Below are 19290 nucleotides of genomic sequence, written 5' to 3'. Positions count from 1 at the left end.
ATTGTGATAGTTAGCAATACTGGCTGAAATAAATTTTTTTATCTTGATATAATTTTTGTCATATCGTCCAGCCCTACTTTTTAGCATATTGAAATCGAAAACCTGAATCAATGAGAACCGAAATTGATAAGCTGAATAACAATCGATAAAATTACAACGAAACCCAACCCTACCTATAAATGATGACTTTTTCTTTGTATAAAGACAAGTGGCAGGCACGTTTCGTTGGCTGTCATAAAAATCGTGGTCAGAACAATGAGGAACAATTGGACTTCCAATTAAGTCTATTACAATGTGGGGAAACCAGTTAAACTGATAAGATTGGTTAAAACAGAGTAACCTGTGTTTGTGGATTAATAGCGTCAAATCATATCTGTTGATCATGAAGCAGTCAGGTGGACCACTGTGATCCTTTGTGTTGTAGAAGTCTGTCAGTGTTTCCTTTATAAAACGCCACCATCAGGAAAAAAGGAAAATGGTGTTATTTAGTTCCCTGAGGTAAAATGAGACAAACTATTTACAGGAGGGCAAGGCAGATGATTCCTTCTTGTCAGGCGACAGAGGTGTGTGTTTTCTTGTCGCTGTTTAACTCCTGCTGCAAATTAGTCTCGTGTTCCTTTAACAAAGGCACAGACGTAATTTTCTTCTCTCTCCATTTTTTTAATGCACTTATTTTAACCCAGGGAACAGAGCGCAGTCAAAACGCACTGAGCCAGTCTGAGCCGGTTTGTAACCTCAGGGTATGGAATTATCTCTTAATATGTAGCCGTTAGTGGTCAAGACGTCACACAGTAAGACAGTCAGAGAGAGCGAGCCAGGGTGGGAGGAGCAAGCACGGTGTTTTCAGAGCAGAAAGAGGAAAATCTCTTTCTTCAGGAGCTGGCACTTTGACAAGAAAAGAGTGAGAGCAGAACTTCAGACCACAGGGTGGGGCATGCACTGTTTCACCAGCCAAATGAGAGGAAAAAAGAAGAAAGAAAAAAAGCAGCGGGAACATGAGACATTTAGTCAGAGCGAGGCACACAAAGGTAGACAGACATTTTAAAATGGGGCTGAACATGGCAGCCAGGAGGAGTATCAACACACGGCACAGACAGAAATATGCCACAGACAATAAGAAGAACCAGATGATCACATACATGTTAAAACACAACACTCATCTGCACAGTATATTACATATACTAATCCCTGACAGACACCATCAGTGAATTACACAAACCTAGAGTAGAGACCAAATTCACCATCCCATTACACTGCATTATGGAGTAGCTGAAGGGCCACTGCATCTTTGTTGGATGCTAGTGCTGGTTTGCAGACAATGTGGAGCAAATGTGACAATATGCCTGTACAATAAGACCATATATATCGTGTGACAACAAACATCTATCGTTTCGTATTATGTTCTACCTTTAATTTCACTGTTCTACACATCACTTTCTTTAACAAATTTTTTTCAATCATTCTTTGCGTTCTTCCACACAACACTGATGCAGGCAGGGAATCTGCATGAAGCGAACAAAAACAAACAGGGAGGAGTGTGAATGTGACACACAACGAGGTCATTCAGAACAGAAGGACTCGGACCAGTGCGGACAGAACAAGGAGCTTGTACCTAAAGGAAGGGTGACTTTGATTATACGGAGAGGATTTGGGTCTGAAAAGACTGACACTGACACGAAAATGACCACAGACCAGTCCGCACAAGAGCCTTGAAATACCACTGACCTCTTTTAGCACCTACACAAGAATCATGTCAGTACAGAGTCAACAGATGATACACAAAAGTAAAGTTGAGCAGTCAAAACAAAGCCCAGACTCAGACGCTGTAGAGGCTTTTAGTTGAGGCACAACATATGACAAAGACAAATGAAGAAAGACACATGGATACGAGTCATAATCTCTATTTTTATACAGACATGATATTTTGGTCATATCACACAGGCCAAATATCAGTTATTTTTAGGTACACAGTACTACAGATCTGTGACTAAAAACAATTAAATGAATGGAAAAATGTGGACAGAGGTGGATAGTAACGACTTACAGTTTGTCTTTTTTATTAACTTTGAGCAAATTGTACCATTTGAGTAAGGGTTGGGAAGACTGCAGGAAAATCAATCAATCAATCAATCAAATGTTATTTGTATAGCCCATATTCACAAATCACAATTTGTCTCATAGGGCTTTAACAGGGTGTGACATCCTCTGCCCTTAAACCTCAACAAGAGTAAGGGAAAACTACTAACTGAAACTAACTAAAATGTTTTGTTCATTTATGCTCATTGTTTTATGAGGTTCATTATTGGTGCCTTTTATCTTATCACAACCTCATTACTCTGTTCATAGCAGAGGAATGACTGAGGCCACAGCAGGAGATTTGCAATAGACAAAACATCCTTGGCCTCACTCTGTTCCTCTTCTACTGTTGTAGTTTGGCTTTCAGAAAGCTAATATTAACAGACCACATCCAAGGGTGCAGCAAGCACCGGCTGTCAGCACTGTTCTGAGGTCAGTACATGAGAGAACTATGCTGACAGAGAGCAGTAAGTGTGTCGCTTGTGTTTAATACTATATACAAATGCACACACACACACACACACACACACACACACACACACACACACACACACACACACACACACACACACACACACACACACACACACACACACACACACACACACACACACACACACACACACACACACACACACACACACACACACACACACACGATGCTTCAACACTACTACAGACAACTTTTATTTCCAGTTTATATGACTGAGACAATGTTTCAACCACAGATGGTCTTCCTTAGGTCAGAAAAGAACATACACATAATCAACTGATGATGAAACATCCCACCTAACCTCCTCATGAGCCTAAATGACAGTCTGATATTAGTCCTTTTCTTCAACAACATGGTGCTTACTCCTGGTCTTGATTCTTGTTTAAGTAAAAGAATGTTTGAACAGACATACCCCCCGTGATATGTTACAATCATGGACGCTACATTAATGTGTATCACACCGTTATGTAGGTGTCAGGTACTGAACTCACTTTCATGTGATGCAAAATGCAAAGCTGGCCAGGGCAACATCTAACCTGAAAATCAGAAGCCAGCACCACAGCAACTAAATCTTCAGTAGACCATGAAACATAATGTGGGGCAGCCTTCAGGTAGCTAATTATCTAGTTGAATTAAGTGGTTGTTGGAGATAACTGGGCTTTTTTAACCTTCTTGGTTGACATTAGCTTTCATTAACCCTGAGCCACTGGCTGTGTCTGAAATTTCTTATCAACATGCTATTTAGTATGCGAGTTATTTTAGCAAGTCTGAAACCCTAGTATCGAACAAATATTATGGCATACTATGGCAAAACATTACAATTTGCACTATGCAACCTCTACAGCGGGTAGAGCGGGTCGTACTCTAGATACTGAACCCCAAATTGCCCTTCATGTGCCAGTCTCATAGAAGAAGTGCTGCCCATAGATGCACTGTGTGTGTGTGTGTGTGTGTGTGTGTGTGTGTGTGTGTGTGTGTGTGTGTGTGTGTGTGTGTGTGTGTGTGTGTGTGTGTGTGTGTGTGTGTGTGTGTGTGTGTGTGTGTGTGTGTGAATAGGTGAATGGCAAAACCTGTTCTGTAAAGTGTTTTGAGTGGTCATCAAGACTAGAAAAGCGGTATATAAATACAGGCCATTTACCATTACATTAGATCAAAGTGTTACATTTAAGTCCTGAAAAAGGTACCAGTACTAAATTCCTGCTTCCAATGCTGCTTTGACTCAAATGTGAATGACACCCAATCCTAATGTTGTACCATCTATTGTTTTATGATTTTCTGTGTTTTATTCAGAACAACATGTTGCCTGTACACTACCCAACACAATAACACTAGCCCATTTTAGTATTAATCTTAGAATACTGATTAAAATCTGCACCTTTCAGAAAAACATCACCTGTGTTTGGTAAGGATCAAATTAAAATAGTAATTTGTATCCCTGCAGAAACACCCTATGTGACATTTCTAGTCCCTGATCCTGGAAGTGCCCTTCAATGTAAAAGGGAGGATTTGGAGAATTGCATTCAGACAAGTTGACTGAGGTGACCTTGTGCAGCACCTGGCTAAATGCAGCAGCACAGCAATGCAGCAATGATGTGCACACTGCTTATTCACTGGCTGGATTAGTCACAGCTGCACTGCCTCTGACTGCTGGGCCACTTCTACAACCGAGACAAATGAAACTCTTCCTTCAACCACACATACCACTCCCCTGCTTTACACATTCATTCAAATTACACAAATCAATTAGTGCCAAAGTAAAGTTATTACCCACACATAGTCCCAAGATTATTGTCTAACACAAAGGTATGTTTGCAGTTTCCAAATTAACTGTGACACACTATGTCTGCAGACGGGTTACAGACAAAATTATGATGGAATTCAACACATTCCTACATAATCATGAGCATAAACATAAGAAACTAGAATAAAAAATAAAACGATTACCTATTAGGCTACATCCATGCTACAACGTTTTCATCTAAAAATGTATAAACTCTGCAACGGATACACCTGGTGTCCACACGACTGGAGTTTTAGAGCTGCTAAAACATAGAAGTTTGGAAACGCTGCTGGCCGACACTGTGGGGCAGCATTTTAGTCTGGACAGGCAGAAACTGCGATTTTTGTAAACAATCACATGAGACACTAAAACGCTTGCTGAATGGTTATTTTTGGTCACGACTTAGCCTTCACCGATTCGCCAGGCTCCCATCACATGACCCCCTTCCAGAAGTAAACAACCAACATCAGTGAAGAACTCAACATGGATAATCAGTGTGTTGCTGACTCTGTTGTCTTTGTTAAATTCTGCATTTTACAATGATACAGCTACTTACATGCATAGGACACAAGCCAATATTTGAGCAATTCCTGTGTACATCGGCACACTAATGTCTTCCAGTCTACATCGGCATGCGTATGCCCAGTGTATGCGAGTGGTCATGTGATAGGCATTTTCATGTATGTAGTAGTCTCATGGATGTAGCCTTTGCAAGGGGTGGCCTGATTAAGGGTTTTTGGCCTCAGTCTTAATCTGAATCTTTTGATATTATGTATATGCTGATACAGAGTCCAATGAGTCCACTTATATTTAGAAGCAGATCTGCAGTATTAAATGTGTTTCTGACACACTGAAATAAAGACTGTAGCCTACAGACTTTGGCCCATGTTTTTTAAGAGCTTCTTGATCAAAAATACTGAAGGTCCTGACTGTAAGACTGTAAAGCTTATCGTTTTAAATTATAACTTTAGAACTGAAATGGTCCGACATGACAGGACAGGTGAGAAGATGACAGCCTGTTTTAGGAGCTTAAGAAACAAGAGACCACTCATTAGTATTTCTATAAATAGGAATAAAAAGATTTTTCAGCACATTCAATTCTTTTGTGTTATACAATCAAGTGTCACCCCAGTCTATCATATTGAACATGTGCTATAATCAATATGTAGCAAGGGATCAAACGGCTGTTTGTGATGTAAAAGGTAAAACTCGTAGCAATGAATCTCAGATGAATTATTATCTACATTTAGCCTCTTTTAGCTAGGTGTAGTTAAACAGCCCACAAAATCTGCTTCCAGCTGAAAATAAGCTACAGGCTACAGACGCTGATGAAGCCACTTTCCAGTACGATACCTGCTCAGCAGACAGTTAGAGAGAGCAGCTGGTGAACATGGTGGAGCATTTAGCAGCCAAAGAGACAAGAGTACAGCCATCATTAACATTATTAGTAACAACTGTGCTTTTGAGACAAAATGTCGACGGTGAAAAAGACCTATAAAGGTAGGCAACTTTAAACTGTCGACTGACTGTCTGATGCATCACTTATTATACAGCTTCCTATAGCCTTAAGGCCATTTCCGCTGCACTCCTCAGCGTCCAACAGGCCATCAAGGTAAGTGACACTTTAAGTTGTTATCAGCCCAATTATTCAGGGACAGTTATCTCTGTCCAGGCAAGTGTTTTAGCTCCATATCAGAAATAACCCCTGTCCATACTAACACATTCACATACACTGGGCATATGTGCTATCAATGTAAACAGGAAGCAGACAGTCTACTCTACACATGGTTGCTTAGTTGCACAAAATACGATGTATAATGGACAGCAATGGTGAAAAGTAAGAGCGGGGATTGCTTTTCTTGGACTGACGATGTGGCGCAATGCTTGTAATTGGTTATCCATGTTCTGTTCACCACTGGTAGTTGACTCGTGACTGATAAGATCCCAACAGGAAGTGAGTGTGGGTGTCTATGTCATTATTTCCATCCTTCCTTATGTCATTGTTTGTTTTAAAATGTGTTTCCAATTGTCTGATTTTGGAAACACTAGTCCAGAGTAGTGTGGATGCAAGGCGTACACAAAGGAAAAGTGATGCATTTTTAAAAGTAGAACCTATTAGCTTGGCCATAGCCTCAGGCAAATGTCTCACACACACACACACACACACACACACACACACACACACACACACACACACACACACACACACACACACACACACACACACACACACACACACACACACACACACACACACACACACACACACACACACACACACACACACACACACACACAATGAATGGGGCTTACAACACATACATCTAGATAGCTCCTCTTTCAAGTCAGTTGTGATCAGTTGTTCACATGTAGAAGTTGTGTGACGAATGAAAAAAAACCTTTCTAATCACATCTGGCTAATCACTGCAGCCAACCATCAGACTGTCATGTGACTGTGACCTTGGAAGGGAGGTTCCAGATGCTGTCTGGTGATCTGACAAGTACTTGGTTCTGAGCTTACTGAGGGCTTAACATTAGGCCTACTCTGGCCTCTGACCATTATGCTTTTTTCCCCTCAGCGCAATGAAAAACCATGAATCACAAAATATTACATTTTAGCTTAAGTTTACTTATTTTACAAATGTGCATATTGTACATAAAAAATGAAGAGTGTAAAAAACACAAACAGATACAGTATATGTTCGTTTCCACCATAATGCTCACTTCTGAAGTCTATTGCAAACATTAGCTTTAAGCTTGGTATACACCTCTGTATGGTACACGTGGCTGGTTCACATCACAAGCCAAGGGGACTTTATCTCTGATCTACCATGTGCACCATCAACCATTTATAACATACTGTTCTGGCAGTGAAAAAGTGCTGTCCATCTGTGTCTTACATACCAAACTCTATTTCACCTGATCCTGCAGCTCTTTCTGAGTTTCGTTGTGACTGATGCCATAAACAGTGAATAACCGCTGAATGCTACATGTTACAAAAATTTCTCTGTCATTTTCTCTGATCTAACTTGAATTCTGTTGAACCTCTATTTGAATAATAACATTATAACAACACTATAATATTATCAATACACTGATTAATAACCTGACCTGCAGCCTTCACTGACTGACTGGAAATGAAACCTGCTAACTCATGGGCAACTACATTGTGAACAAAATGACGTAACAACGGTCAATGGAAACCAAAATCATCAACCCATTGAGGGCTGGATTCAAAACCACACCGAAAGTCAAAGTAAAATGTTTTAATCATGGGCTGATCCAACTTGCGTGAATTTCATCACGGCAACTCATAATGGGACTCAGTAGTGTGTATGGCCTAGCATTGTCCTGCACCAGGAGGAACCCATGGCCCACTGCACCAGCGTAAGGTCATACAATCTCTCTGAGGATTTCATCCCGGGACCTAACAGCAGTCAGGAAACCATTTGCTATGACATGGAGGTCTGTGCGACCCTCCAAAGATCAATCAATTAATAAAATTGTATTTGTATAGCCCATATTCACAAATCACAATTTGTCTCATAGGGCTTTAACAAGGTGTGACATCCTCTGCCCTTAACCCTCAACAAGAGTAAGGGGAAAAAAACAAAACCTTTTAACGGGATAAAAAGAACGTAGAAACCTCAGAGAGAGCCACATGTGAGGGATCCCTCTCCCAGGACGGACAGAAGTGCAATAGATGCCACGTGTAAAGCAGAACATCAGAAAGATAAGGGTATTTACAGCATAGAATAAACACTTTGTAGCATAATGGAAGGTCAATGAATTGATGGATTATTGTCAGTAATGGTCGAGTATCTGAGTAGAAATATTGTATATCAAGCAGTCTTGTTGTAATCATAGTCCATGGTCAGCAGCCACCACGATCAGGATCCACCATCACGATCGGATGCCACCATAGTCCACAGTCATTGTCCCCTGCCGCCATCAGGATCCACCATCAGCTGCCACCTCAATCATGGTCCACCACCACTATCAGATGCCAACACGATACAGGAACCGCCATTATTATCACAAACAAATAAACTTTAGGAGTCTCAGGGGTAAATAGTATTGCAGCAGAATCCAATACAATTGAAGTAACTACTGACCAAAGCTTCAGACGTAATGAAACAGAAAAAACATAACATGCCTGCATACTGCTATTGTGTTGTCATCCAAGTGTCTGCATGCCCCGACATTCATATTTGACTCGAAAAGAGGTCATGTACACAATGTTTCAAGCGTAAAAGTCCACCAGAGGTCGGACGGTAGCATTTCCAACGGTCCCTGAATGCACCTCGTCAGAAGATATCAGCGGACAATTAGGCTAAAACACGGTGTAAATGACAGTTTCTAGTCGAATATGAATGTCGGGGCTTGCAGACACTAAGATGACACCACAGGAGCAGTATGGAGGCATGTTATGTTTTTTCTGTTGTTTTATTACGTCTGAAGCTTTGGTCACTAATAACTTCAATTGTATTAGATTCTGCTGCTACACCGTTTACCCCTGAAACTCCAAAAGTGTTTTTTGGACTCAAACACTTCACCCACCCCTGCATCGGCATAGTGGTGAGTAGATGAGTGAATTTTCCTTTCTGGGTAAACTATCCCTTTAAGGATGGGTGTCTCAGAGACAGCTGCCAGTGATAAGTAAATAATAAGTATATAGTGTTATAAGCTATAGTGTGCAACACATCTACATTATAGAAATGAGAAGTAGCATTAACAGCCTGATCCTGATAGTGGTGGTGGCGGATCATGATGGTGGATTGTGGAGGCATCTGATTGTGGTGGGGGATCCTGATCGTGGTGGCAACTGATCATGGACTATGATTACAACAAGACTGCTTGATATACAATATGCCTCTTCACATACCATTACTGACAACAACTCCTTAATTCAGTTTTCATTGCTGCTCCCTTCATCTCTATCGGACATTTTCTAATATATAAATACTTTAAACATTGATACACTTCTCCATTATGTAACAAACTGTTTCTTCTAGTCAATGCTGTAAAATTATTTTGTTGATGTGTTCAGTTACACGCAGCATCTATTGCACCTCTGTTTGTCCTGGGAGAGGGATCCCTCACATGTGGCTCTCTGAGGTTTCTACGTTATTTTCCCCTGCTCATAGGTTTTTTTGGGGTAGTTTTTTCTTACTCTTGTTGAGGGTTAAGGACAGAGGATGTCACACCTTGTTAAAGCCCTATGAGACAAATTGTGATTTGTGAATATGGGCTATACAAATACAATTTTGATATATTGATTGATTGATTAAAATCCAGTCTCCTGATACAAACTAAATCAAATATTCAAACCAGGACCAGTTAAAGGGGCTTAAAAACATGGACAACTAATTGCATTGACTGTATATTAATCAAAATTGATGTTGCAGTACTCTACACGCACTGTACAATCTGTCATACAGTACGATAGGCTTCATCTGTATGCTGCTGGGGCTGCCAGGGGACTCTGGGCTGGAAATAGGAAATGGAAGGACTCCACCATTGAGAATACTACAGTTCATTCACACTCTTCAACTGCAAGGACCTTTCATTCATATGGACCCACTTTTACTATGGGAGTAGAGGGCTGAGTTTGTCAAGGTCTGCCAACTTTTATCTCACAACCAGAGGCTGTGGGGCTGCTGTACCTCCACGCTCACATCTGTGAAGTGAGCACTGTGTCCTGAAGGAGACCCCACTAGAAACACCCAGCTGGTTGAAAGTGATACACTGCTGAGCAGAGTGAAAGTGACTACGCTGCTGTCTGTCAACTTTCCCAGTGACAAAAATACTCGTTTTTATAAAGGCAACTTTTCCTTACCTGCAGTTGCTGTGTATGACACTACGTCAATATATCAAACTGAAGCAGTGGCAGGACCAGCTCCTGTTAATGGCTTGCAATGGAGGACGGTATAATCTGACGTTCTCTCTTCACCTCACTGAACCTATCTCCACCTCAAAGACGGTACACGCTGCACAGCAGGACGGCAGAGACAGTGATAGCAGTCAGATGTGAATCCATCTGCCCGTGACTCATGTAAATGTGGAGGAGCAGTGCAGCAGCAGACACAAAATGAGCTCCTCTACACTGCAGAATAATAGGCAGCACACATTAAATATTGATTCCCGTTTTGTCTCTAACGTCATCCAGACATCTACCTCCGTTAATCCGCCGCGCAGCCTGAATAAAGCCTTGCCCTTACAGTAACGTGTTGGTTGTGCTGTCAGGCGCCAGGCAGCCATTTAGGTGCATATGAAGCCAGTTGAGTCTCTACGTAAATGGCTGATGCATTTCAAAATTTTCTTCCTAATTGCTGGGAGCCATCAGCAGCCCCGGCCTCCTCCTAACGCCTTTTAATCCGCCACCTCACACAGCTTTAGCCCGTTACACCCGTCCGAACATCCCATCTCATCCCGGTGCCCTTTAAACGAGCATTAACACGTATTTGGAGAAGGTAGCCTCTTTCTCCAGTCTGTTAACCCCTAGAGACTCTGGATCAAACAATGAAACCGACTGGAGGCATTCAGCTCAACGCTCCCATCACACCGTAATTCAAACATCTCCGGTAACAGCTCGGTTATTATCGAAACACGGAGCACCGGGGAGGATTTGGATGGACCTAAACGGTTCTACTGCGTTTCCAGACATTTAAGTGTGGATGGACAGTTCGAGGCGACGGCTGCTGGTCGCCGACATGTCAGTCTGCATCAATAAATAGCGAAGAGAAGCCGCTCTATTGTCTATCGGCACATCAGCGTATCCATCGGCTGCACAGCGGCACTACTCGCCGTGCTGCCGCCATAGGAACCCCGTCGCTGCCACTTCAAAACATCCCCAACCGGAGCCAGGCCCCGCGAACATCCTCGGACTCACCTGTGTCTCCTTTCGCCTCAGTGTGTACCGTCTCCGGGTTCACGGTCCGGTCCTGACAGCGCTGTAGCGTCTCCTCACCACCAGTCCCCGGCACCGGCAGGCAGCACTAAACCGCTGATTGGGCCTCGACACACAGTCACCCCGTCGGTGCAGCCAGACACGCGGCTCATTGGTCCAGCAGTCGCTCCGTGTAAAGGAGACAGGCGGCTGATTGGCCATTTGTTTCCCCAGCAGACCCAGACACACAGCTGATTGGTCGTACGGCATGCATTAGTTGACGCACTCAGACAGCTGATTGGTCGCTGGTTTCCGCGGTGGAGACAACGAGTGATTGGTTGCTGCTAGTGTTGTTGTCTGTGTCTGGATGGAGCCATGTTCCCTCCGATGGGGCTAAAGAAACAATGTGGAGGTCTGCACCCACTCACTAACTGCTTGTTAGAAGATGTCCACTCAACCACGTAGATTGTACCTGGCTGAGTTTCTTGACCGGTATCAGGAAGAGAAACCCGGTTTCTTGTTTGAACGGCGCTCTAACAGCTCCCCGTGAACGCATGTACATGACAAAGACCCAGCAAAGCTAACAGCTGTGACAGGAAACGTCATCGGTCTCACTAAACTGAGGCTGCCCAAAGCATTAGACCTGTGTCTCCACCGTCTGCCACTGTGTTCTGACAGACATGCAACATAGCTGCAGCGCCATGCTCTGTAACTACGGCACACTTCCCAAATGAGGAGAGGAAGGGGACACATGGACATAACTGGAGGTGTTTAAATGTTAAACATCTGTCAGGTAGAAATAGGTTTTCACAGAGTTGCGGCCCTCCGTGCACGGACAACATGGAGTCATCACAAACAAGACGCCAGACATCCTGAACTACTTTGCATACTGGAAATAATAAATAATCCATCGTATACTTTACAATGGTTATTTTTCCTGTACGTGATCCTTTTGCTTTCCAGCAGATGCTGCGTGTCATGTGATTCATACGAGCTTTTATTTGTAGGATAACATTCTTCCACAGTTTATTTTGGGAATGGGAAGTAGTGTTTGTTGACCATATGATAAACCACAGTAGAAGCTGTAGGACTCATCTAGAGGCACAGTGCGGCCATGATACACATTTGGATATCCTTGGTTACTGGCAATGAATGAAGTTAGATGTTGCTGGTAGCAGCTGTTCATAGCCACTACCATGCAGACTGAGCCCTCTAGTGGTCTCTATTTGAACTTCACTTAAAGTGTAGGGCTACAGTATGACTTGTGTTCCTATTGTTCATTCAATGCTGTTAAATTGCAATGATATTTTGATCTGATCTTTTGCACTCTCAGGGGACTTTTGATCATTTTTTATCAATCATCAATACTATTAAGAGAACCCATAAATTATATATTGTATAATATATGATTTATTAACAATAACGATTCTGTTACAAATATTGTAACAACATTTAGGGATTAAAGGAACAGCACTAGCTGGTTTAGACTTGAGCATCTTTTATGCAACTTTATATCTAATCTCTGCCAAATTCCAAAGGCAAATACTTTTTACTATGCTCTACAATGGTCTGACAGCTGCAGCTACAAATTACTTTAACAGATTAGAATTTAAAAAAACTTATATAAACAGCATCAGCTCCTCCTCGTCTCCACTGTTACTCGTTTTTTAAAGGTTATGTTTCTTGACCACAGTAGTCACTAAAATGGAAGGATAGATACGGGAAGTGTTTGTTTCCACAAGAGTAGAGGTCACGCTGTTGTTATGGAAACAGATGTTTTGTAAGCGCAATGTCTTTTCACTCACTAAAACATACTGAAGAATGAAAGAGTAAATACAAGTGATAGATTGCGGAGAATAGAGCAGGCTGAGCATCACTGTGGGAAACAACAGGGTGACACTTTCACTGCAGAGAGGACAGACTCTGACAGACTACATCAAGAGTTTTAAAAATTTGCATTAATAAAATAATTGTTAGGGTCTGCAAACAGACATGTGAACCTGTGCCAAAGCCCCATAACATCAATTTCAACATATTGACTCTACATGATATTTAAATAAAATGATGTGTTACATGTTAAAGTTCGAGAAGAGGGGGGGATTTAAATGCCCTCTTACAAAAAAGAGAAAGCTTGTATATTTTTGCTCTTCAGACCCTAGCTCTAAAAGGTCTGAACCAAGAACATGAAATTAAACATTTTTTCTCTAAAAATAAGTAGGAGCACTGGTTGAATGTTCAAGCATTTATGTACTGGCATATGTCAATCAATCAATCAATCAAATTGTATTTGTATAGTCCATATTCACAAATCACAATTTGTCTCATAGGGCTTTAACAAGGTGTGACATCCTCTGCCCTTAACCCTCAACAAGAGTAAGGAAAAACTACAAAAAAAAAACTTTGAACAGGGTAAAAAGAAGGTAGAAACCTCAGAGAGAGCCACATGTGAGGGATCCCTCTCCCAGGACGGACAGAAGTGCAATAGATGTCACGTGTAAAGCAGAACATCAGAAAGATAAGGGTATTTGCAGCATTGATTAGAAGAAACAGTTTGTAGCATAATTGAAGGTAAATTAATTGATGGATTATTGTCAATAATGGTATCTGAGTAGACATATTGTATATCAAGCAGTCCTGTTGTAATCATAGTCCACGATCAGCAGCCACCACCATCACTGTTATGGAAGTCTTCTGGAAGCTGGTGGAAGGAGAACTCAGGCAGCAGCTGATGTCTTATGCAAAAGAGTTTAATGTAGACTTGATGCATCAAGGAGACCAGAAGGTGAAACAATATACAAACACTAACAGAGTAACATGAGCAATTGTCACCCCCAAGTCTGAAGATGTCTCACACAGCATCTGCATATATCTCCCTCTACTTGCGTCACCCATTCTAACAGCACATCCATGAATGGCTAGAATTGCTGTCACTCTCTATGTTACATGTAGGTGTTCGCATCCTAATGGATAGTTAAGCAAGAATGCATTCCTAAATCACGTTGTGTCCTTATGTCTTGCTTCTGATAAAATACGCAAAAGAGTTGTAGTTGGTGAGATTTGAAGTTGGTGCCTCTTTGTCTGGCGCATCTTAGTTAGAAATGAAAGTCCATGAGCGTAGACACTACAATGTACTGTTGGTTGGCCCTTTATCTATAACCTGACCTTGGGTACTGATAGAGACAGAAGGGAGCTATTCTCCTGTACAGATATAATATACACTATATACATTGTGTATAGTGGCATATACAGTAATGTGTGAGGATGGTCAAAAATTCCTCAACAATCACGATTGGATGCCACCATAGTCCACAATCATGATCCTCTGCCGCCATTAGGATCCACCATCAGCTGCCACCTTGATAATGGTCCACCACCATTATCAGATGCCAACACGATACAGGATCCGCCATTACTATCATGATCTCTGATTCGCGATCCACCATCATAATCCACGATGAGGCCGCAGCCGCGGCCCTGGATCTGTGGACGATAAGGCAAAGGGACTCCGGGGAAGAGGTCAAGTCAGTAACATGTATTGATGAGATATTAATTTCTTTGATGTGATCAGGATGGAGAAGAGGAAGGAGAAGCTGGGAAGAGAAGCTCCATGTGTCATGTGTCCCCCGACCTTCTAGACCTATAGCAGCATAACTAAGAGCGGGTCTAAGACAAGCCTGGACCAGCTCTAACTATAAGCTTTATCGTAAAGGAAGGTTTTAAGCCTACTCTTAAATGTACAGATGGTGTCTGCCTCCCGAACTGAAAGTGGGAGATGATTCCACAGGAGAGGAGCTTGATGCTGAAAGCTCTGGCTCCTACTCTACTTTTAGAGACTTTAGGGACGACAAGTAAGCCTGAATTCTGGGAGCGCAGTGCTCTAGTGGGTTGAATGGTACTATCAGCTCTTTAAGATATAATGGTGCCATATTATTAAGGGCCTTGTAGGTGAGGAGGAGAATCTTAAATTCTATTCTAGATGTAACCGGAAGCCAGAGTAGTGAAGCTAATACAGGAGAAATGTGATCTCTTTCCCCGGTCTTTTCAGGACACGTGCTGCAGCATTTTGGACAAGCTGCAGAGTCTTATCTGAGTTTTATCTGAGTTTAATAAGAGAAAATTGCAGGTCATCCAGTTCTTTATGTCCTTGAAACATGCTTGAAGTTTAGTTCATTGATTCCACTGTTCTAGTAGGGGTTTCTAAACACACAGACATCTACTGAATCTTAAATAGTTACTGGTCAAGTGAATCAGCCCAGACAGATTTCTTAATACACTTTTTCATTTTGAGCATTTCTATATGCCACATCTCAACAAATATACATAGACGTCCATGTATTTAAAGCACCTTCACACCAGTGGCCCAACAACTAAAGCATTGTCACTAAATTTGGTTGATCAGACCACCCCCCAGGACAGTCATTTTTCACATTTTAACTTCTTAGGGGAAATCTTAGGTGTTAATTGTTAATGGATTGTTTGAACACTTTGATTAAATAGAATCTAAAATAATGGTTTAATTTGCTCTTCCTTAATTGACACTGTCACTCTCTTGTTACGTTTTGCTGCATCTATTAATTCAGCACAACTTTCAGCACAAAGTGTCTAAAGTTTTAAGTGAGTGTTTTTCGCAACCTCACATAATCAAACACCGACTACATTCAACAATACAAAGATGCTCTTATCTCAGCCCGGTCCACCTACTACTCACACCTCATACACTCTGACTCCTCCAACCCCAAAGCTCTCTTCTCCACAACAAACAAACTTCTCAAACCCAGGGACAACACCTCCAAATCCTTCACAGTGAAGGTGTAAAGTGCAACTCTTTCCTTTCATCTTTCCAAACAAAAATTGACAACATTTACACCCTCTCCATCGCTCCACTAGGAGTAGGAATGAGAATCTCCACCTGTATCCTGGACCCCATCCCATCCAATCTAGTCAAGGACTGTCTCCCACCAATCTCACCACTCATCACAGTAATCATGAACTCGTCCTTCAGCTCCGGTTCAGTACCCTATACACTAAAACTGGCTGCTGTCACCCCCATCCTCAAAGAACCTGGACTTGACCCCGACACCATGAGCAATTTCCGGCCCATCTCCAATCTTCCCTTTCTGTCAAAAATATTCGGAACGTGTTGTCGCCTCACAACTCAAAGCCCACCTCATCTCCATCGATCTGTTCGAGCAATTTCAATCCGGTATCCACTCACAGCACAGCACAGAAACAGCCCTCCTCAAAGTCACAAACGACCTCCTCCTCTCCTCAGACTCTGGTCACCTCAACATCCTTGTTCTCCTTGACCTCACTGCAGCTTTCGACACCATCAACCACACCATTCTTCTTTCCTGCCTCGAATCCTCCCTCAACATCACCAGTACTGCTCTCTCCTGGCTTAAATCATATCTTACAAACCGACAACACTTCATCAGTATCAACAACTGCACCTCCTCCACTGCTTCTCTTTCCCAAGGCCTCCCCCAGGTTTCCGTGCTTGGTCCTCTCCTGTTCATCCTCTACTTGCTCCCTCTAGGTAATATCATACGTCAACATGGTCACCACTTCCACTGCTACGCCGATGACGTCCAGCTCTACATGTCCACTAAATGTATTACTACCTCTGCTACTCATTCCACTCTGAGCAACTGCCTCACTGACATTAAATCATGGATGCAAATCAACTTCCTCAAACTAAACTGTGACAAATCGGATATGATCATCATCGGTCCCAAATCCCTCACTAAAACCAGTCACAACTTCTGCCTCACCATCGACAACTCCACTCTTTCTCCCTCCCCACACATCTGCAACCTCGGAGTCATGTTTGACAGCAACCTCTCCTTTGAACACGATGTTAACCAAATCACCAGAACTGCCTTTTTCCACCTAAAAAACATAGCCCGTATACACCCATCACTCTCCTGCTCTGCTGCTGAAACTTTGATCCATGCTTTCATCACCTCCAGAATCGACTATTGCAACTGTATTCTCTATGGCACATCATCCAAAAATACTAAATAAACTACAGTTCATTCAGAACACCCACTCCCGCTCCCTTGATCACATCACCCCTGTTCTCCAGAATCTCCACTGGCTCCCCGTCCCACAGTGCATCCAATACAAAGTCCTTCTCCTCACTCATAAAGCCCTCCATAACCAGGCCCCCTCCTACCTCACTGACTTGCTCCACCACCACACTCCATCCCGTCGGCTCCACTCCTCTGATGCTAACCTCCTGTCCCATCCACTCAGGACCAAGCACCGGGCCTGGGGCAACAGGGCCTTCTCCGTAGCTGCCCCCCTCCCTCTGGAACTCTCTCCCCAAACACATCCGAGACTGCACCAATCTAACAATGTCCAATTAAAAAAATCTAAACTCACCTTTTCAGAACTGCTTACAATGTGTGATGTATGTTGTGTGCTCTATGTTTTTAGTATGTAGCTTTTTATGTAAATTTTAACGTTTGTAAAGTGTCTTTGAGTACTGTGAAAAGCACTCTATAAATAAAATGTATTATTATTATTATAATTCCCACCATAACGTGATGGCTTCTGGTTACTTGTCACTTTTCAAACAGAGTAATGGATTGGGCACTAAAGGAGATAAGCATTTGCATAATAAACCCGAGATGGTATGACGCACACAGAGCAGACAGAGTCCACACAGCACGACAGCTTTTCAGAGGGACTGAATGCACAGTGGTTCACGTCTCATCATGATTGTCGACAGAGCAGATCAAGCCCTCATCTATCTGCTAGTCGTGATGGCAGGAGCAGAGGTGCAGGAAAATCTATCTCCGGGGTGTAAACAGTTCCTGTACATGGGCACGCTGCCTCGAGGGCTTGAGGAGCAGTCGTTCAAAAAGATTTGCCAGTTCTATGAGGGAAAACCACGATTTGTGACTCTGTACGACACCTTCAGCCACATCCCTGTTTATTCTGCGTACACCTTCAAGCGCTCGGATGGCTCCAAGAAGGCTGATGTGCCTTGGATGTATGAGCCACAGGTAGGAATGGTTTCTGGATTCAACGTTTAACCTACTTAGGAGAGTGTTTTTATGGGAAAACAGAGAGAATTGTTTCAGGAATTAGTCTTATTTGGTCTTGATATCTAGTTTAAGTATATATTATTTTGAGATTTAAATAATGACACTGTTTATCCTGGCAGCTGTCCACGGTGTCTGGCTCAATAGAGATGCAGCAGCTGTCTTCAGAAAATGCTCCAAAATCTTTAGAAGCTGCACAGGCTGTCCTCGATGACTACTCTGAGTCTGTGTTCTACGAGCGTGGACAACTGAATCCAGATGAGCACCAGGCCCACCCTGATGACAAAGCAGCCACCTACACTCTGACCAATGTGGTTCCTCAGGTAGCAGAGTTCAACATGGGCGCCTGGACAAAGCATGAGCACATCATTCGCAGGCGTCTCAACAACTACTGCCGAGGCACCGCCTATGTGGTCACCGGGGTCACCACCTCAGGTCACACAATACGCCGCCAGAACATCAAACGCCTGGGCATCCCCAGCTATTTCTGGTCGGCCTACTGTTGCATTGATTTCGACCACAATTCACCCTACTCCGAGCGCTCGAAGTTCCCTGCATTTGCAGCTCATGGTCTAAACGACAGGGAGAATAACAAGGTTCAGGAAATGACGGTGCAGCAGCTGGAGGACTTCCTGAAGAGGGTAACTTATGTTAGTGGCTCCTTCCAGATCTTCTATGACAACTGTGTGGCTCCTAATAGTGTTAACAGCGCCCTACACTGAAAGCATGACGATGGACCATCAGATCAAGTATAGCTTCATTTTACATCAAAATCAGTAATGTGCAACATTTAGGAAGTGATTTGGAATAAATCCTTTGATTCAATATTCATTCAACCCGATTTATTCCTATTTTAGCAATTTTCCTGGGTAAATAAAACTTAAAAATATATATTTTTTAAATGTACACTTAACAAATCAGTAAATAGTCAATTATTTTCATGTATTTGGGGCATGATGTATTCATCCTACTGTGATCATCCAATATTTGCTCATACCTAAAC

The 19290-nt window shown here is 42.5% G+C and overlaps 2 protein-coding genes across 3 annotated transcripts in view; one reads left to right on the top strand and one right to left on the bottom strand.

The window, feature by feature from the left end:
- The window catches only part of gatad2b (GATA zinc finger domain containing 2B), a 51473-nt gene extending 40104 nt beyond the window's left edge, over window positions 1–11369 (bottom strand). For both annotated transcript variants that reach the window (XM_035182173.2, XM_035182174.2), the window contains exon 1: window positions 11242–11369. The gene's annotated coding sequence lies outside the window, so the exon portion shown is untranslated. The remainder of the gene's footprint in view (window positions 1–11241) is intronic.
- Window positions 11370–17901: 6532 nt separating this feature from the next.
- On the top strand, window positions 17902–19149 carry LOC118125064 (endonuclease domain-containing 1 protein). The gene is made up of 2 exons (XM_035183418.1): window positions 17902–18248; window positions 18410–19149. Exons 1-2 carry the CDS (start codon window positions 17934–17936, stop codon window positions 19007–19009), a joined length of 915 nt encoding a protein of 304 aa, XP_035039309.1. The 5' UTR covers window positions 17902–17933; the 3' UTR covers window positions 19010–19149.
- The last annotated feature ends 141 nt before the right edge of the window (window positions 19150–19290 follow it).

The sequence above is a fragment of the Hippoglossus stenolepis genome, chromosome 17, assembly GCF_022539355.2.
Source record: "Hippoglossus stenolepis isolate QCI-W04-F060 chromosome 17, HSTE1.2, whole genome shotgun sequence".
NCBI classification, from domain to species: domain Eukaryota; kingdom Metazoa; phylum Chordata; class Actinopteri; order Pleuronectiformes; family Pleuronectidae; genus Hippoglossus; species Hippoglossus stenolepis.
This window is presented reverse-complemented; position numbering and strand designations above follow the sequence as displayed.

Coding starts and splice junctions, on each gene's coding strand:
- LOC118125064 (XM_035183418.1), top strand. CDS start 17,934: ATGCACAGTGGTTCACGTCTCATCATGATTGTCGACAGAGCAGATCAA. Junction 18,249..18,409: donor CTTGGATGTATGAGCCACAG/GTAGGAATGGTT, acceptor TTATCCTGGCAG/CTGTCCACGGTGTCTGGCTC.